Genomic DNA, 18,370 nt, shown 5'->3' with positions numbered 1-18,370 from the left:
ATAAGAGCAAGTCTGTACAATATATCAAAATAAAATTAATATCACGATATGCATGACTGTCACATCGTTTAGGCTGCGATTGAATTAAGTAAATATCCACATCATTATATTAATGTGCCAGCATCATCTCCTCTGTTCTCTGATGAAATGTTTACTGGCATGATGGCGGGGCAACCTGTCACTCACATGAGATCCACCAATAACAAACCAAAACCATCCAACGAATTCACCATGGACAAAATCAAGCCCCGCCCTACATTTGTTCTTGTTCGAGAAGCCATTTCACTCGGATATACATCACAATAGAGAAGAAAAGACTATCGCAACTTCCGTTTCATCATATGAGCACCTAAAAAATGCCTTCATCTGCATGTGAAGTACCTGGAAGAGGTTCCAGAGGTCCATGAAGTAGCTGGAGAACATGAGCTTCTCGGTTTTGGAGATGAGGCAGTAGGTCATGAAGCTGAAATACTGCACCAGTTTGGTGGTCCCGTGCACGGGCACGTCCACGTAGAGTTTGGCCCGGCCCAGCAGGCCCAGCAGCAGGTTGTAGACCTGGTGCAGAACCACGGTGGTGTCGGGACTCAGCGGGAGGTCCCGTGTGGGGATGTGAAGAGAGCGCGTGGAGCGGAACATCTGACGGAAGGAGTTGCTCGGGATGAGAGACACCAGCAGATACGCCGCAGCTGAAAGAGAAATGTATTGAATATATCACAAAATAATGCAAAATCTGATGTTTTACCAGGAAAGATAAGTCTAGCTGATTATGCTTTAAAATGTCATCTAATGCATATTCAGACATTTTAAAGTGTGAGTTAAGTGTGCAAGTAGATCTTAAGCATTTATTTATACAAGTAAGATTTTATGTTTTTGAAAGAGTCTCTTCTGCTCACCAAGGCTGCATTTATTTGATCAAAAATACAGTAAAAACAGTAAAATTATGAAAAATTGTTGCAAATGTTTTCTATGTGAATATATTTTAAAATGTTATTTATTCCTGTGATCAAAGCTGCATTTTCAGCATCATTACTCCAGTTTTCAGTGTCACATGATCCTTCAGAAATCATTCTTATATGCTGATTTGATGCTCAAGAAACATTTCTGTTTATTATCAATGTTAAAAACCAGTCTGCTGATTAATATTTGACTTAAGAGAAATTATGCTGAAAATTCAGTTCTCTTTTAAATTGTAATAATATTTCACAGTATTACTGTTTTTACTGTGTTTTTGATCAAATAAATGCAGCTTTGGTGAGCAGAAGAGACTCTTTCATAAACATAGTATATATATATATATATATATATATATGTGTGTGTGTGTGTGTGTGTGTACTGTTGTGTAGACTGTTCTTACACGTTCGGACACGTGGGTAGTTGTGCGCCAGCAGAAACCTCTCCACCCAGTTCTCCATGTTCTGCAGGACCCAGCTGTGAGCAAGCTTATTACGAGGAGTCTGGACAGCCAACCAGTCTAAACACTGAGACGGGTTATACTCGATCACCTGACACAGACAAACAGGGATTAGACGCTCAGATCAGTAAGGCAGATGTAACATTTGAAGTTCTCCAAACAACCACAAATCATCATTGACACAAATCTCATGACTCATATATATATCAATATATATAGCACTGTTTCAGTGGAGAAGTAAGAAGGTATATGAATGATGGGACTGTCTGTGGGCTGATTTACCTCCCAGATCCTCTGCAGGATGTAGGACGCAAACGAGGGCATTCCAGGAGGACCAGCAGCAAACTCCATCAGCATCGTCAGCAGCTTGAAGAACGGATTCGCTGCCTGTCAGACATGCACACAAGGTTAGTTAGTGTGTGTAACTAATGTGTCAGTAATGAAACAATGGTTGTGAGATTTGTTTTTACCTCTGGAGTCAGCTTAGCGATGGAGGTGAACAGCATTGACACGATCTATACCACAGAAGAACACAAACCATGAGAACATCGATTATAAGTAGGGTTTGTGTTACAAACCTCTAGCTGTTATAACTGGCTCCATATAGAAACAGTCTATGGTGTGCCCTCATTCGGGCATCTTACATGTTCTGCCAGGCGGTTGTTGTATCTGCAGAGGCTGAATATGAGGTTGCAGGTCTGTCTGATGTTGATGCTGTCTCTGATGTGCTGGAACAGGAAGGGAAAACCTTTTCCTCCAGTCAGTGCGGCCATGTCACTCTGGGACAGAGTCAAGTGCCTGCAGACAGACAGAGACAAATGATCAGACGAGTAGATATTACCAAGCCAAAGGCTCAATTATAAAGACATTTTTTTCTACTGTATTACAGTAAGAAATGACTGATGCAATGTTTTGCAACTCTGTTTGCTGACGCTAATGGTGCAGAAATTACACTTTTAACAGCTCCAATATAAGCTTAACTTTCTGTAAATGATTTTGGGGTGAAATATGACCCATTATGGCTGAAATATGAGATGTTTTTGTGAAATATTTCAGTGTGCACCTCTCAGATCTAGACTGCTCCACCAGCAGAGCTATGAGAGCGATCATCTTCTCCAGAGCGGCCGGGCGGTACTTCTCCTCTGCCAGCGAGAGGATGTCCTCCTCTTCATCCTCCTCCCCCTCCTCTTCCTCAGATAACACCTCCACCTGAGGCTGAGACAGAGAGATTGACATTATTATTTGAGATCAGGGCAACTTTAAATCAGACATGAACTACCCTGATGAAACAGCACTTACATTTTCAGGTCCTTTTGTGCCCATGTAGAAATGCACCATGATAGAAATGGCTTGCAAAGACAAGAGGAACTGACTCTGTGAGGACAAAAAGCAGCAAAAAGACATTATGAAAAGAAGAAAATAAAGAATATTCTTTAAAATTTTTAAAAATAAATAAATAAAAACAAATTTAAATAACTCAAATAAATAAATAAATAAATAAATAAATAAATAAATAAATAAGTACAATAAATAATTAATAAAATTAAGTAAAACAATGAATACAAATTATATCAACTAAAATAAATAAATAAAATATTATAAAAAAATAAAATTAAATAAGTAAAATTAAAATAAATGAAATAATAAAATAAGCAAAATAAAGAAATACATAAAATAAATGAAATAAGTAAACAGTAAAATAAATAAATAATAAAATTAAATAAGTAAAAATAAATAAAAGTAACTAACTAAAATGAATAAAAATATTATAAAATAAGTAAAAAATAAATAAGTACAATTAAATAAGTAAAATAAAACAAATAAATAAAATAAGTAAAATAAATAATAAAACTAAAAAAATTGAAATAATAAAAAATTTAATTAAATAAGTAAAAATAAATAAATTCATTAAATAAAAATAAGTAAATAATTAAAATTATAAACAAGTAAAATAAGCATATAATACAGAAAATAAAACAAACAAATAAATAAAGGGAATAAGGGATGTCTACCTCCTCTTCTCCCATTTTGGCAAACTCATAGAGGAAGGCGAAGTATTCGGTCAGGTGTTTGCTGTGTGGCTTCACTCCATGTTCCATGATTGACAGCAGTGTTTTGACGAAGCGTGTCACACAGGAGCGGCTGCCGATGTCCTCCACCGGCCCGTCCATGTCATCAGAGCTGCAGACAGACCAAAAGAACTATTGAGACATTTTACACAGACAATATAACAGCATATGGGTTTGAAAACATGAGGACAGGATAGTTAGCGGGCTCCAGAGGAAGAGAGAGAGAAAGAGACGCACCCATCCTCCATGCCCGGCTGCAGGTACAGGTGAGCGTGGGCTGGTCTGAGGCGCTGGATCACGTGGATACACAACCTCTGGAACATCTGAAACGTCACAGCAGTGCTTATTTTAATCAAGCAAAACATGCATAATAACATAAAGTGTTTTTTATTGTAAACATGCTAAATGTTTTCTTTTAGGGGTAGGGTGTGGGTTTTTCTGTTAATGTTAATAATAATAATAATAATAATAATAATAATAATAATAATAATAATAGATAATAATAATTAAATTTAAATAGCTCGGTCAACACGTGTAATGCCAAAGATGGTGCAGTCACATTATTAACAAAAACAATATTTATGGGACAGCTCATGTCAGATTTTGTTGCTAAATATGTTATTTAAATGTGAGTATGGTAAGCAGTTTTTGAGATTTCAGGACTTCCCCATTCAGGACTTGGATGCACGAAATAGCTGCCCAGAGGTGTGGCAAATTTGGCCGCAGAGTGAACAGACTTTCCTTGAATAGGACTTTGGTAACACTCACCTGTCGTACAATCTGATTGGGGCACTTGATGAGAATCTGCATGGGCCACCAGTTATCATCTGCCATCTGATCCAAAAACCACTGCACACACACACACACAAACAGATATGACACATTACATTACCCACAAACGCACAAAGCATGACCCAATAACACTCACCAACCCTCTCCATTTATTATGCTCAAAAGTGATTTTCCAGAGCAGAAGATGCTGGGAAACAAGAAGTGGGATGTTCTGTGTGTACAGGTTTGGCTATACTTGTGAGGGCCAAATTACCTCACTTATATAATGAAATATTATGACAACTGACTAGTGAGGACATTTTACTGGTTCTCACCATAGACTAGTTAAAAAGGCTTATGAATCAGCCAAAACATGTTTTGATTTAAATCTAGTGTAGGGCTTGGGTTAGGCCATAGAAAATATCATTAACCTGTTATAAAAATCAATGGAAGTCTATGCCATGACCTCAATGTGTGAGTGTGTGTGTGTGTGTGTGCATGCATTTGTGTGTATGTGTGTTACCTCGCAGGCAGCTTGATTGTTGTTGAACTGTTTGGTCAAGAGCTCAATCCACTGCAGCATTGTGGGCTGAAAGAAATGAGCACAAGATGAACTTACAACAACACAAAACAACTTTCAAACACAGAAAACAGCATCAGGTCTGTTCTGTAAGCTACAACTGAAGTAAATTACACTAAAGATGAGGGGAAAACAGAACAACGCCATCTCACCTTTTCTTTGGAGTGGATGAACGTCTCCAGAACAAACGATGTGCTGAGCTGTGAGAAGAAGGGAGGAAAGTTAATCCAAAAATATGAACATCACTAGTTCTCTGTGGAGAAGAACTCAAGAGGTTTTCCCTGAAAGTCTTCTATTAGGGATGTGACGGTAAGGAAATAATCCCAACAGGTTAATCGACGTGTGACAACATCGGTAATACCGGGGGTGGGGTTTCCCCTCTTTTGCACCTCGCTTTTTAAACGCTAATTCGAGATAAAGTGAAAGTAAAATGCGCACAGTCGCACAGGCATTCATAACAGTACAATTAATTGAACTGAAAACGCTCAATGGCAATAGACTATGAATGCCTGTGCGAATTTTACTTTCACTTTCAAATTATTCGGGGGGGGGGGGGGGGGGGGCAATTGCTTGAATGGTGGGTAATTATTCTTAATGAAAAATACAACAACTATAAAACACAACTAATCCTTTGCAGGTTCCCTATTAGCACTGGGTTTAAATCCAAAATATTGCAAAAATCCAAAAATCATCCGCCATCGTCTTGTCAGTCGGCTCCTCACTCTCGTGATGAATGAAATCTGACTCCTGCTGCTGGTCTGTTCTGCGACTCTCGTTCGGCTCATTGAGCAGATGCGTTCAGTTTTTAATTGTAGTGTCTGTTTTCTAACTGAACTATATGATTTTTATTACTATAAAAAAAAAAAAAAATCACAATGACTGTGGGGTGCGGTGTCGTGGTGGACAAGAGATTTAATCGGTGTTGCAGCTGAGCACTGGTAACAATACCGACCACTGCAGCAAGCCTATCTTGCATAGATGATCATGTTTCATAATCTGCCCTGATAAAGCTGATCATGTGGACAGACTCACCTTAGCCGTCATGAGTGACACAGATTTAGGATCCGGTAAAGTGCTGGGAATACTGCTGCACAGCTGCCACATGAAACTACAGAGAGATCACAAAATACAAGAATTAAACAGAATGAGAGCACAGGTCAGATAAAATAGTTACAATGAAAACATATTTAAAACAAAAAATATTAAATATATTAATAATGCAAACACAATTAATATTAAGTATTAATAATATTAATACAATATATTAATGATATAAACATTAAATATATATTAAATGAATAAATATATAAAAAAATAAAGTGTAAGAAAATTAAAGAAAGAGAACAGAAAAGTAGATAGACAGAAAAAATATTAAATTAAAAAGAGAACAAAAAAATTTAGAAATATATTATAGATCATATACATTAAGAGGAGAGGAGAGGTTTTGTGAAACTGCTCTACTGTTCTCTCACCCAAAGTATGTGTGTTCAAAGATGTTCTTGTCCTGGAGAAACTGCATGTTGTCATGCCAGATCCACTATGAGAGAGACAGAGAGAGAGAAGAAGCGTCAGATGAATGCCCAGCCTGACGGATGTGTGCAGTGAAGACTGAGGTTGATATACAGGGAAATCTGTACCTCCAGAAGATCAGGAGAAATGTCAAAGTTAAAGTCCTTCCCATTCTCCTCCTCCACCTCCACTCGCTTATAGAACAGCATGTAGGCACTGTGGGTCTGACAGACAGACAAGCACACATTACTGTTTCTAAAGCATTTTACAAGAATAAATTATGGGGGAGACTTATTTAAATAATTCTAATATTATATTAGTAATTATTATAATAATAATTTATTACAACAACAACAATCGATAATTATTACTTTAATAATTATAATTAATATAAAAAGAATGTATTATTTTATAAAACAATAAGTAAATAATGTATTAATTACAATAATAGCTATAATAAAAATACATTTTAAATTAAATCACAATAAAATAAAAACTTAATAATAACAACAATAACAACAATATATTATTAATATATAAAATAATAATATAATGTATTATAAGTACTAATTAATATATAAAATAATTTATTATTATTTTAATTTTGATTCATATAAAAATAATGTAAAAATATTATAAATAAAACTATAGATGTATTATTTATTACTTTAATATCATAATATCTAAAATAATAATAATGTATCATTATTATTACTGTTATCAATATAAAACCAACCTTCTCAAAGGAGAAATCCATGAACTTGTCTGTGACAGAGTCGTATGTTTTTGTCTGAAATGAGACGAGTATTTCTGAATTAAAACCACATTAACACAATTTTTAAATTTATATTCATTTATCCCAAAAGCACAAAGGATGACTTGATCTAGTAGGAAAAATTTCAAAACACATACTGTCATCTCTCCACCAAAACACTCTGAGGCCAGCTGGGCCGAATCAAACGGCTTCACCTCTGCGTCGTTAAACAGGTACCTGCAACAGGAAATGGCATCATCATTTCAAAATGTTATCAAATGCATCTGAAGGTCAATTACCAGCAACAAATTTTGGGCTACAATTACTCAGTAGCTGTAAATGCCTAATACGTTAATTTCATTTAAACAAATGAGTGTGAATAATCACCATTTGTTATTGCGGTAAGCGTGTGGGTTGACAATGTCCCTGATGAAGCTGTAATAATGTCCGCCGTCTGCCGTTCCCGTGTGCACCGTCACACCGATGAGGTCGTACTCGTAACTCTCCGCCACTTTTGCATCACCGTCATCACGAAATCCTGCAAACGAGATCACGATTAGTTGACGGAGAAGACAAACAGAATATAAAATCATTGTATTTCAGCAAAACAACCGTACAACCTTCCTTCCTGTCGCCCTTGGCCATGAGGAAGTCCTCGGTGTACGGCGTCATGTCGAGCCGCAGCGGGAAAGAAAAGTGCGTGTTTACTTTTTCCTTCATCATGGTCACCATGTTGAACGTGTAGCGCATTGTGTTAAAGCTCAAGATCCGCGGGAGCTTCTTAAAACATGCCCTGAGAGACAGAAAGAGACAGTCGTGAAATATTCATGGGTTTTAACAGAAAGACTTCAGCTCTCACAGGAAGAAGGGAACTGTACCGTTTCTCAGCGCGTACTTTCTTCCCACACTGAGAGCAGGTGTACATGTTATCACCCTCCAGAGTGTCCTTGATGGTCACCTCATCCAGAGACTCCTGAAACAGAGACAGATGATGTGCGTATTAGGATTAGAGGTTGATAATGTTTGATAGCGGTGGCCGTTTCAGTAACTGACAATCAGGGAAATATAAAAGACCAGAAATGGCTTTATTTGTGTGATGTGTGTCTCTCCTTGGCTTATTACTGAAATAGCCAACAGGATAATAAACTTGGTCACATTACTTGACTGATGTAAGTGGTTAAGACATTTTAAATAAATAATAAAATAAAATAAAATAAAATAAAATAAATAAAAGCTGTATAAAGTATATATTATATATACACACACACACATATATTTTTTTCCTTATTTATATAAATAAAATAAAAAATTAGCTTATTTTATAATTAAGAAATATTTTATTTTCTAAAATGTTATAGCAATTTTCTGTGAAAATGCAGAATTTATTTGCATTGTTCAACCCAGTTATGCTATAAAAATAATAGTTTCATCTTTCTATCATGAAGTGAAAACATTATTTTCTTGTTTCAAATAGAAATGTTTCATTTATAGTCTTTTTCAGGATTTTTATTATGTGTTAAACTTATTTTGACCTCATCAATCTCAACAGTTCAACTCTGTTATGGGGGACAAAATCATAGCAATTAGTTTTTATACATAAAATATTGTTCTTGGCACAAAGTACAAGAAAACTGATTGTAAATGTAGTGTGGTTCAACAACATTTTCTAGTTAAGGTTATTATTAGCCTTTTTTGCACTGACCTTCAACCCTGTAACAATCAATACAGAAAAATGATAAATGTAAGAATGTTTCTGAAAATATGATGGGCTACGATTTTTTTTTTTGTGTGTTTGTTTAATTTCAATGCGTGATTAATTATAAGACAACAAAATTAAGCAATGCCACAAGAGTCTCAGTGATCAAATATAAAGTATATAAATACCAAACTGACTGTGGTGGGGTTGAAATTATGTAGCGCTTTAAGGTCAGTAACTACAAATGATTATTGGTACTTTGCAAAGCAACCATTACATATTGACAATCGGAGGAAACATTGAAAGTCATTGAAAAACCAATATTTATTATAATCTGAACAGTAAAGCCTTTAAAGCTTTAAAGTTTCCTTTTAATGACATTTACACCCAGAGCACTGATTTTTCTTCTGATGAGTGTGTGTGAAAATGAGAAACACTCACATAGATGTTCTTCATATCGGCCACCTGACATCTCACTGTGTAAAACTCCTCAGCCGTCTGACTCACATGATCACAGTCCTACACACACACAGCAAGAGATTAATCCAAATGTGCATATTCAGTCTCACATACATGATCTCTCTCTTTCAGACAAGACACATGCATAATAAGAGTAAAAACGTTCAAACAGCTCAATCTTACCAGTGAAACCACATTGTTAGTGATGACGCCTCCAAACAGTGTTTTGACAGTGTTTTTCTGAAACAACAAACACACAGCCATCAGATCTCTGTGACTAATTCATTAAACACACTCAAAACTGTTCTTAAAATCAGCATTAAATCAATTCTTATTTTTTATGGAATATTGCAGTATTTATTATAAGTGTTTTTTTCCATGCATCATTATTTTTAAAATTTGTGTGCCCTTCCCCTCCCTCTTTAAGCGACCTCTTCTCTTCTCTGATGTCGTCTACCGGCATGAGGGCGGGGCAACCTGTCACTCACATGAGATCCACCAATAGCAATCCACAACCATCCAATCAATTCCACATGGACAAAATCAAGCTCTGCCATTTTGTTCTTGCCTGAGAGGCCGTTTCACTCAGATATATTCACAATTTGGAAAAAAAAGACTATCTCAACTTCCATTTCATGCCGACTTTAATCAAACGTACCAGGTCCTGAGACATCTCCTCGATCTTGGTGATGAGGTCCGTGAAGAACTCAGTCATGTCCTTCTGCTCTCCTGTGTTCAGAGGCTGTTTGTCCATCGTGTAGGTCTTACAGAAGGGACGAGGGTTGTACGCTTTCCTCTCACTCTCCTGCACACACAGAAACAGTGAAATTACATCACATCTACAGGTCATGAGATCAGATTAACGCATGTAACAAGAGTGTCACGTACCATGAGATAAGTGAACATCTTCTGCAGCTCCAGCAATGTGGTCTTATGCTTAATATCCTCTGAATACTGTAAATAAACAGACACAAGCATCACTACAAGGCACAAACATCTCAAACCATTTAAGCTCTTTTATATCACAGCAGCAACTGCAATATGATAAAACACCAATGTTTAATAATCAAAAATGAACAATTCTTCATTTAAGTAATATAGTTCATTAGCATAATTATGGGCAGTTTATGGTTGCAACTGATGCAAGGTCGCAGGTGTGCATGCATTTCACAGTTTATACTCACTTTAGCAGTGAAGACGGCCTGTCTGGCCTCTGGGATCATGTAGAGCTGTTGGATGGTGGAGGCCAGGTAACACGTGGCGCCCAGGTTAGTCAAACCCACGAAACGACACTCGGCTCTGACATCATCATGGGGCCAGTAATCCCACTTATAAGGTGCGTGAGATGCTAAAACAGCAAAACAACACAGAATTATGACATATTCATTCATTTTCAAATCATTCATAAATGAATGTCACATGAATGTCAGAATGTGAATTTACTAAAGTATTTCATGTCAACTTCCTGCATGTTATTTGAGCTTATGAGACCTGAAGAAAACATAGTAAATCTCTTAAAACCAATTTATGAGGACATGCTTGCTAATAAAAAGATTTATTAGTTGTCTCTAATGTTGTCTTAATCTAAATAAGGGTAAGCTGTCCACAAAAGAACTCATGTGTGTCCGGCTCACCCTGCATGTGCTGCGACATCACCCAGTTGTGCAGTAGTCTGTAGTTCTCCACCGAACCCTTGACCACCTCCACCAGCAGGTCGTAGGCGGCGGCACGGGCCGCGGGACTCTTGCATTTGGGCTGCTGTCGGTCCTTTAGGCTGGGCAGCAGAAACAGCAGGTCATACGTGTCCCTGAGGAACTCCTGACCCTCCCGCGAGAACTTAAACGGAGGCTTGTGCTTCAGGACGCTGGTGGCCAGACGCAGGAGACCCGTCAGACCGTCGTCCTCGATCGCCCCGTCCTGCTGGTCCAAAATCTCACGACTGCAAATGGAAAAACAACAACATGCTGTACAAAACAGTGGCCTTGAAAAGTGTTTGCTTGATTACTATTAATTCAGTTTGATTTTAAGGCGTCCTAGCATAATACTAACAATGATTTTCCTTTAAAATGTCACTCTAGACTAACTAATAACATTGGTTTGCTTCAGGCTGTGCTCTGGAGGGGTAAATTATGTGTTCAGACTGAAACTAATCCAGTAATTGAAGCAAAAGAAGCGTGATGTGTCTGACCTGCGGATGCAGTCTGCGAGGTGTCGGGCCAGGGCGTCCAGGTCCAGCAGGGTGGTCTGACTGGCATCTTTCACATGGATGTTGTCGATGAGTTTACAGAGCAGCCAGAAATATTCCTTACAGCCGGTGCGAAACATGGCCTCCTCCTCAAAATCCTCCATCTGCACCGAAACACACACAGATACACTCAATTAAAGCACCCAAAAATGAAATGGGTAAATAACACTGAGTTAGCACCTGTTATCATTAACTAAATCTTAGCGTACGTTTACATGACAACAACGTACTAAAAGTCGAAAAAAGTTTCTCCTTTGCATTTTTGAAAAGTTCCGCGAACATAGTCAAAATGGATTTACACAGATCCACGAAAACAACTAAAAACGCTGCATGTCAGGCCAGTAGTTGGCTATGTCACTTTTGCGCCTTTTTATCTCACAATTCTGACTTTTTCTTGCAACCAACTTTTTTCTCAGAATTGTGAGACATAAACTCGCAATTGCGGGTTATAAAGTCCAAATTAAAAGATAAAATGCTGAAATTAGCTTATTTATTTTTTATTCCATGGCGGAAACAAGCGTCCATAGAAAACTTCAACTAAAAAATTAGCAGCAAAAATGTTTTGCAACAAAAAAAGTTTAAGATGAAGTACTGAAATTACTAACTTAAAGGTCCCGTTTTTTGTGGTTTTTTGAAGCTTTGATTGTGTTTATAGTGTGCAATATAACATGTGTTCATGTTTCGCGTGTAAAAAAACACAGTATTTTTCACATAATTTACTTATCTGTATACCGCTGTTTCCACTGTCATAAAAACAGGCTGATGACTTCCTTGTTCTATGAAGTCCCTCCTTCAGAAATACGTAACGAGTTCTGATTGTGCCAGCGGTTCCTGTGTTGTGATTCGACAGCAGTTTAGCGCATCTTGCCCGGAAAAGTCACGCCTCTTACCATAACGTGGAGATGCACGCGCTCAGTGTTATTGTAAACATGTCTTTAATTTTACCCTATCAATTTGAGCCGGAATCAGACCCGGTGATTGGACTGCGGGATGAAAATAACAGCGTTTCGACGACATGGCGACAAACACACTCTACAAACGCAACTCTTGTGTATTCCTGTGGGCGGAGGTTAGTCAAAAAACTGTTTTAGTGACGTCATTAATGAAGGAAGTAGAGGGATGTAGTCCAAACTGGCCGTTCGATGTAGGCGACTTCTGTTAAATAAAATATCTCGCTTGGCATTGAACTTTGAGCTTTAAAATTTTACAGATTTTATTTATACTCTAACAACAACATTACACACTAACTAAAGTTTGAAACATGGGATCACGAAGAACGGGACCTTTAAACTAAATCTGAAATATATATATTTATATAAACTCTAATATTATATAAATAAATTTTATTTATTTTATTTTATTTTATTCATATTATATAAATAAAAGAGTTTTAAGACATTGTCTGTGTGTGAACTTACTCTGAGGGGTTTAAGCGCCTGTGCGTCTGGCAGGAACTTGAGCAGTGTGGACGCGGCGAGCAGCAGGAAGGATCTATTGATGGATTCTCCTCCCTCCAGACCCGACAGAGACAGCTTATACAGTCCACTGCATGCCTCCTGACGCACCGCCGTCTGCAGATTCAGAGCACAGATCTGTTAGCACAACAGCACTCCTGGAGCTCAAACAGTAGAGCATGGCGATCGCAACACCAAGGTCATGGGTTCGACTCCCAGGGGATGCATGAACTCAGAAAACATGTTTACCTTGAATATCAATGTAAGTTGCTTTAGTCTATCAAAAAAAAAACCTTAGGACTAAATTTGGATTTACTTGGTTAAAAACCTTTTCAAAAGTATCAACAGATAAAACAAGTTCCTCAAAGGGGTAGAAGCATTCCAGTCTAGCAAAATATGTTTAATGGACAGTGGATTCTGACAAGATGAACACTTTGGTGAATTTTCTCCTGATGGTAAAAATGTATGTGTGTGTCTTGTGTGCACTATCCGGCCGTCCATTGTTCATCCATTGTCATGTGTTCAATTCCCAGGGATGAAATGAATGCAAATGCCAAATGTATAAATATTACAAATAAAATAAAATAAAATAAAATAAAATAAAATAAAATAAAATAAAATAAAATAAAATAAAATAAAATAAAATAAAATAAAATAAAATAAAATAAAATAAAATAAAATAAAATAAAATAAAATAATAAAAAAATAAAATAAAATAAAATAAAATAAAATAAAATAAAATATGCTGATTCCACAAATTATTTTGTGAGATGTAGGGTGGAACTTGATTTTATTGCCTGGGTTGAATAGCTATGATTTGATTGGTCAATATAATTGTTCCCCACCTAAATGGCCTTAATTACAATAGTAATTACACCAGAGATGATTAAAGTCATTATGACATTTGTTGGTTTACCTCAGGTATGAGCAGCGTGAGCTTCTTCAGCCAGTCGTGGAGATGTTCGCTGTCAGCCAGGCTGGACTTCACCAGAGAACAGCAGTGAGCCCAGCTCACCAACAGCCACATGGAGTAATGAGTCACTGAAAAACACATCACCAGCAATGAGTATAATGACCAGAGAACAACCTGAAAAACCTTCAAAGATATATACAGACAAACCAAAAATTATTCAGACATTTTTGATATATTTTTACTAGTGGGTGCAGGACACTATAGTTAACAACCCAACTGCAGTTTGATTGATATTACTTGGAATGCACAATAGAAAAACATGATTTGTAAGAATTAATAAAAATGGAGTTAACTGTTTTTGCAAATAAACTCTTCAAATGTTCAATTTTGGTTTGACTGTATAACCAATGATGTGCTTACCCTCGTGTCTGGATCTGTGATCTGATTGGGCCTTCAGAACCCTGCAGGATAAACAGAAGACAGAAGGTGAAAAACAGGCAGGAAAAATATATAAATAATTCTTTTTTTATACTAATAAAAAGTTCAGTGTAATTAAAAATGTATTATTTTACACAGTTTGTGTGCACTGTGTATTTTTAAGCTTATTAGAGTATCACTTTGTTAGCCTAGCAAAATTCCGATCTTAAACTCAATCAATAATAAACGGAGACTCGTGTGAGAGAATTTTTCACCTGTGCGCCAGATTGTCGTATGTGTATGCCACGTTGATGAGCCGCTGGATGAGGTTGGTGCCTTGAACAAGACTTAGAAAAACCTGACAGAGAAGCACAATATCTCAAAATTAGTGACAGCAAAAATACACACATACACTGAGAAAAGTGAATTTAGAAGTAGTTTCACACCTCTGTAAGACGAGGTATATGCAGGCCCTTCCCATGATCTCCGGTGGTTTTGCGGGACTTCCCTGGCCACGCCCTCTTTCTCTGAGTGTCCGTGAGACCAGACCAGGCAAAAACATCATGATAAGCCAGGTCCAGATCGGCCGGATCCACCGCAAACTGACAAATGAGTTTCAGCAGACACGCGAGACAGTCCAACAACCACTACAGAGAGAGGGAAGAGAAGAAACATGATATTCATTGCTGTACAGTCAATGGCAGAACTGGGTAAATCTCACAAAGAAAATGTCCTGGCCTATTTTCACATCAATGTCATTAAAAATGAAAAAAAAAATAAGCCTTTTCGATACAAGCAAATGTTATATGACCAGTAATATTTTATGCATTAACTTTAAGACAATGCACATTTACGCAAAAAAACCCTCTTTTTTATGCAAATATAAATACAGTTACAAATAATCTCATGTTCAGAAGAAAAAAAAAATAATATTTTTGAATATTTATGATATGAGCAAATATTTTTTTATTTTATGACAATTATGTACTTCTCTGCAAACAACCCTTTTTGTAACGCAAAAATACATTTATTTTGTTATTTATTTGTCAATCATTATTCTAATTTATTCAAAACCATCCTGAATATATGATTTGATGTGTTTTAATTAAAATAAGCAGACATTCAGTACAACAAATTCAAGCATTATTTATATTTAAAGGTGCTAAAGAGGATGTTTTGTTTTATACATTTTTGCAATATTACTTGAAACTGTCTTTACTAACTGATAAAAGACTATTTATTAGGTGCACTGAAAGGAATAATATTAATATACATCATCTGTGCACGAGGTAGGGCCTTAAAAACATCAGCCAATTGGCCCTCTGGCTTGTCAATCACTGCCGTGACATTCCTTGTGAGAGACGTGCGGCTGCGCGCTCCAGTAACTTTCCACACTCTACAGGCGCCGCATGCAATGTTTTTGTCAGGAGACAGGAGTAACAACTGCAGATTATGAGTTACCTGTGGTGAGTCCGACATAATGAATCCACTAACACGACACAGCGAATGCCGGTGGTAAACACTCGTGTTCCAATACTCGTGCACGCGTTTTGGGAGGCGTTCCCTCGAAATTAGCTGTGAAGGAGGGGGGCTGTTCTTATGCATGCGCTCATTTCAAAAACTCACTAACAGTCTTTGGTTTCTCAGTCAACGAAAAGATCCTCTTTAGCACCTTTAAACTGTACGATTACAAAATTAAATCATATCACAATATATTTGTTTTGCATTACAGTATAACATTTTGAGAATTTTCATTAGAAATCATATCATAATGCCAAAAAACTTAATGATTCTTTAAAAAAAAAAAAAACATTCAGGTTTAATTTTTTTTTATTCCTTCCTTTTGACACAGACAAGTTCTTGACACTCACCACCGTCCAGGATTCTTGTTCTTTCGGCTCTAAAATTGCAGAGTTAAAAATGTCCAGCAGAAGCTGAAGACCTCCAGACGACACAAACTACAAGAGACACACGGGAGGAATGTGTCAGAGACATCCGTCCAGCTCAAACACACACCATACAGTCAATTAAGAGCACAAGGACTGGAACATACAGCTGTACAATTACAAAAGCATAATCATTTACTAAAACCTGGAGTTCAACTGAGTACAATTTTCTAGTTCATAAGTCAAGGAACAGTAACAACAGATCATTTTTAGTGGAAGTGTGAGAAGAGGCATTTGTACCTTGCAGCTCCAGGTGTTCTTGCTGTTCTCAATCTGTTCCTCACTGGAGTCGTCAGAGTCTGGATACAGATCACTGTAACTGCCCTGAAATACACACAAGTTTCAAGAGAAAGTACATGAGAACATTTCATTTACAGGCCGGCAGGGCTGCGTGTATGAAAGAGATCGTGTTAGTGTGATCCTGCATGTGTACCGTAGACTCGCGGTGAATCCTGCGGTTGGGTTTGCCGAGGGCTTCTATGATTTCTAAAGCGTAAAGCAGCTTATGGGGGCTCTTGATCCTCAACAGATCCTTCCAGCACAAACCGTCAGATCCCTAAAGTCACAATGAACACAAATAAACATGTTGAGGCAAACAAACACTAGAAATCTCTTCAGGAAAGACACTACAAGCAAAAAAATTTTTTTATTTTTTTATTTAATGCACTGGTCAGTTTTGGGATTTTGGGCTGTTTGGCTTTTCATAATGTGCTCAAGACATCTTTTACATCTTCAGACTCTTTTACACTTTTAAGTGTAGTTGGTGCAAGGTTCAGTTTGCTTGTTTCATTTTGTTGACATAGTAGAGTTTAAAGTTTTCTGTTTTTATCGCATAAATCAAAAAATACTGTAAACAGCCAGAAAAAAAAAACATTTTCACCATGTTTTAAGGATTAAAATGTATAAAATCAAGCAAATGAAGATGAAGAATATAAATAGGACTAAAACCATAAAAACTATCATAAAAAAAAAAAAAAAAAAAAAAAAATCCATGTATGTTGTGTGCAATTCCCTATAGCCTATATTAAATATTTGGGAATATCTATTTTTATATTTTATTAGGTTCTTTGATAAGGTTACAATACTTTGGCATCACGTGACACGTCACGAAAGCGTAACTGAAATCTACAGATGCTAATAGATAAAGTGCAGTAAAATACATATTTTTTAAAGGCCGTTTTCTCAAAATGAGTTTTTTCTCCTTCACTGAGCAAGAAATCTCTACTTCTGTAGCACTAACAAACACCACACTTTATAGTTTTAGTCCTATTTACATTCTTCATCTTCATTTGCCTGATTTTATACAACATTTTAATCTTAAAAACATGGTGATAATGTTTTTTTAGTTCTGGCTGATGACAGTATTTTTTGATTTATGCAATAAAAACAGAAAACTCTATATAAAAAAAACAAAATGAAACAAGCAAACCGAACCTTGCTTTATCCTTTGTTCAGATTTCTCTTCTGAAAACATATGCAATTTGATTTGATTTGCATATATAAACATTTCAGGAAACTTTTCATACAAAAAAAAGTTTGCAATTCATAATATTATCAATCAACTGGGGAAGTATGATGATATCAATTAGTTACTTTTTTATACCCCAGTCTCGCCTTAAATAAATCAACATGAGTCATGTGACTGACCGTGTCATCGGAGATGTTCTGGAAGGCCTGGAGCATGCTGGGACACGTGGGCAGCAGCATGAGCAGCTCCCACACACGGCGGGAGAGATTCTCCGCATGGAGGTGCAGCTCCTCACAGCGAACGCTCTGCAGGAGGAAACACACTGGGATTGGATGCTGGTTTAACTCAGGCTGGACCGGGTCACACATGTGGAGCTGGACGTTACCTCAGTGCTGTGCTGGGGTCTGTCGGGGCTGGGCGGTTTGAAGCAGGCCAGCATCTCCAGCAGGTCGAAGAGGGTGGTGAGGTGGGGCTCCTGCAGCAGCAGCAGCATGGGAATGTGTTCCTTCTGAGGGGGCGGCAGACACGACGCCGGCAGCTGAACACCCTCGCCCTTCCTCTCCCTTCGTGGAGCGCCCAGAGACACGAACACCATCTGACAGCACACAGAAAGTCTCTTAGTGTTTTATGTTCTAGTGGGTGTGTGGTCGTATGTGGATTTGTCATCATTACCTGCAT

At 37.2% G+C, this 18,370-nt stretch overlaps 1 protein-coding gene across 1 annotated transcript in view; it reads right to left on the bottom strand.

The window, feature by feature from the left end:
* Positions 1-18,370, bottom strand: part of usp34 (ubiquitin specific peptidase 34) — a 57,922-nt gene that overhangs the window by 10,097 nt on the left and 29,455 nt on the right. Inside the window, exons 27-64 of the mRNA XM_048196067.1 lie at positions 18,365-18,370; positions 18,078-18,287; positions 17,872-17,997; positions 16,658-16,780; positions 16,465-16,548; positions 16,150-16,236; positions 14,725-14,925; positions 14,554-14,636; positions 14,282-14,322; positions 13,865-13,989; positions 12,913-13,065; positions 11,438-11,598; positions 10,884-11,188; positions 10,434-10,597; positions 10,138-10,203; positions 9,908-10,054; positions 9,433-9,489; positions 9,232-9,309; positions 7,973-8,067; positions 7,715-7,887; positions 7,482-7,632; positions 7,253-7,331; positions 7,077-7,130; positions 6,469-6,564; positions 6,304-6,368; positions 5,864-5,939; positions 4,984-5,031; positions 4,775-4,840; positions 4,249-4,329; positions 3,718-3,803; positions 3,424-3,592; positions 2,711-2,785; positions 2,475-2,626; positions 2,056-2,209; positions 1,882-1,926; positions 1,694-1,798; positions 1,355-1,502; positions 382-686 (exon numbers count right to left, since the gene is read on the bottom strand). The exon at positions 18,365-18,370 is cut by the window's right edge and continues 95 nt beyond it. Coding sequence (XP_048052024.1) covers positions 382-686; positions 1,355-1,502; positions 1,694-1,798; positions 1,882-1,926; positions 2,056-2,209; positions 2,475-2,626; positions 2,711-2,785; positions 3,424-3,592; positions 3,718-3,803; positions 4,249-4,329; positions 4,775-4,840; positions 4,984-5,031; positions 5,864-5,939; positions 6,304-6,368; positions 6,469-6,564; positions 7,077-7,130; positions 7,253-7,331; positions 7,482-7,632; positions 7,715-7,887; positions 7,973-8,067; positions 9,232-9,309; positions 9,433-9,489; positions 9,908-10,054; positions 10,138-10,203; positions 10,434-10,597; positions 10,884-11,188; positions 11,438-11,598; positions 12,913-13,065; positions 13,865-13,989; positions 14,282-14,322; positions 14,554-14,636; positions 14,725-14,925; positions 16,150-16,236; positions 16,465-16,548; positions 16,658-16,780; positions 17,872-17,997; positions 18,078-18,287; positions 18,365-18,370 — 4,440 coding nt within the window. The remainder of the gene's footprint in view (positions 1-381; positions 687-1,354; positions 1,503-1,693; positions 1,799-1,881; positions 1,927-2,055; positions 2,210-2,474; positions 2,627-2,710; positions 2,786-3,423; positions 3,593-3,717; positions 3,804-4,248; positions 4,330-4,774; positions 4,841-4,983; positions 5,032-5,863; positions 5,940-6,303; positions 6,369-6,468; positions 6,565-7,076; positions 7,131-7,252; positions 7,332-7,481; positions 7,633-7,714; positions 7,888-7,972; positions 8,068-9,231; positions 9,310-9,432; positions 9,490-9,907; positions 10,055-10,137; positions 10,204-10,433; positions 10,598-10,883; positions 11,189-11,437; positions 11,599-12,912; positions 13,066-13,864; positions 13,990-14,281; positions 14,323-14,553; positions 14,637-14,724; positions 14,926-16,149; positions 16,237-16,464; positions 16,549-16,657; positions 16,781-17,871; positions 17,998-18,077; positions 18,288-18,364) is intronic.

The sequence above is a fragment of the Megalobrama amblycephala genome, linkage group LG7, assembly GCF_018812025.1.
Source record: "Megalobrama amblycephala isolate DHTTF-2021 linkage group LG7, ASM1881202v1, whole genome shotgun sequence".
Taxonomy (NCBI): domain Eukaryota; kingdom Metazoa; phylum Chordata; class Actinopteri; order Cypriniformes; family Xenocyprididae; genus Megalobrama; species Megalobrama amblycephala.
The sequence above is the reverse complement of the archived record's forward strand: the minus strand, read 5'-3'. Positions and strand labels throughout refer to the sequence as shown.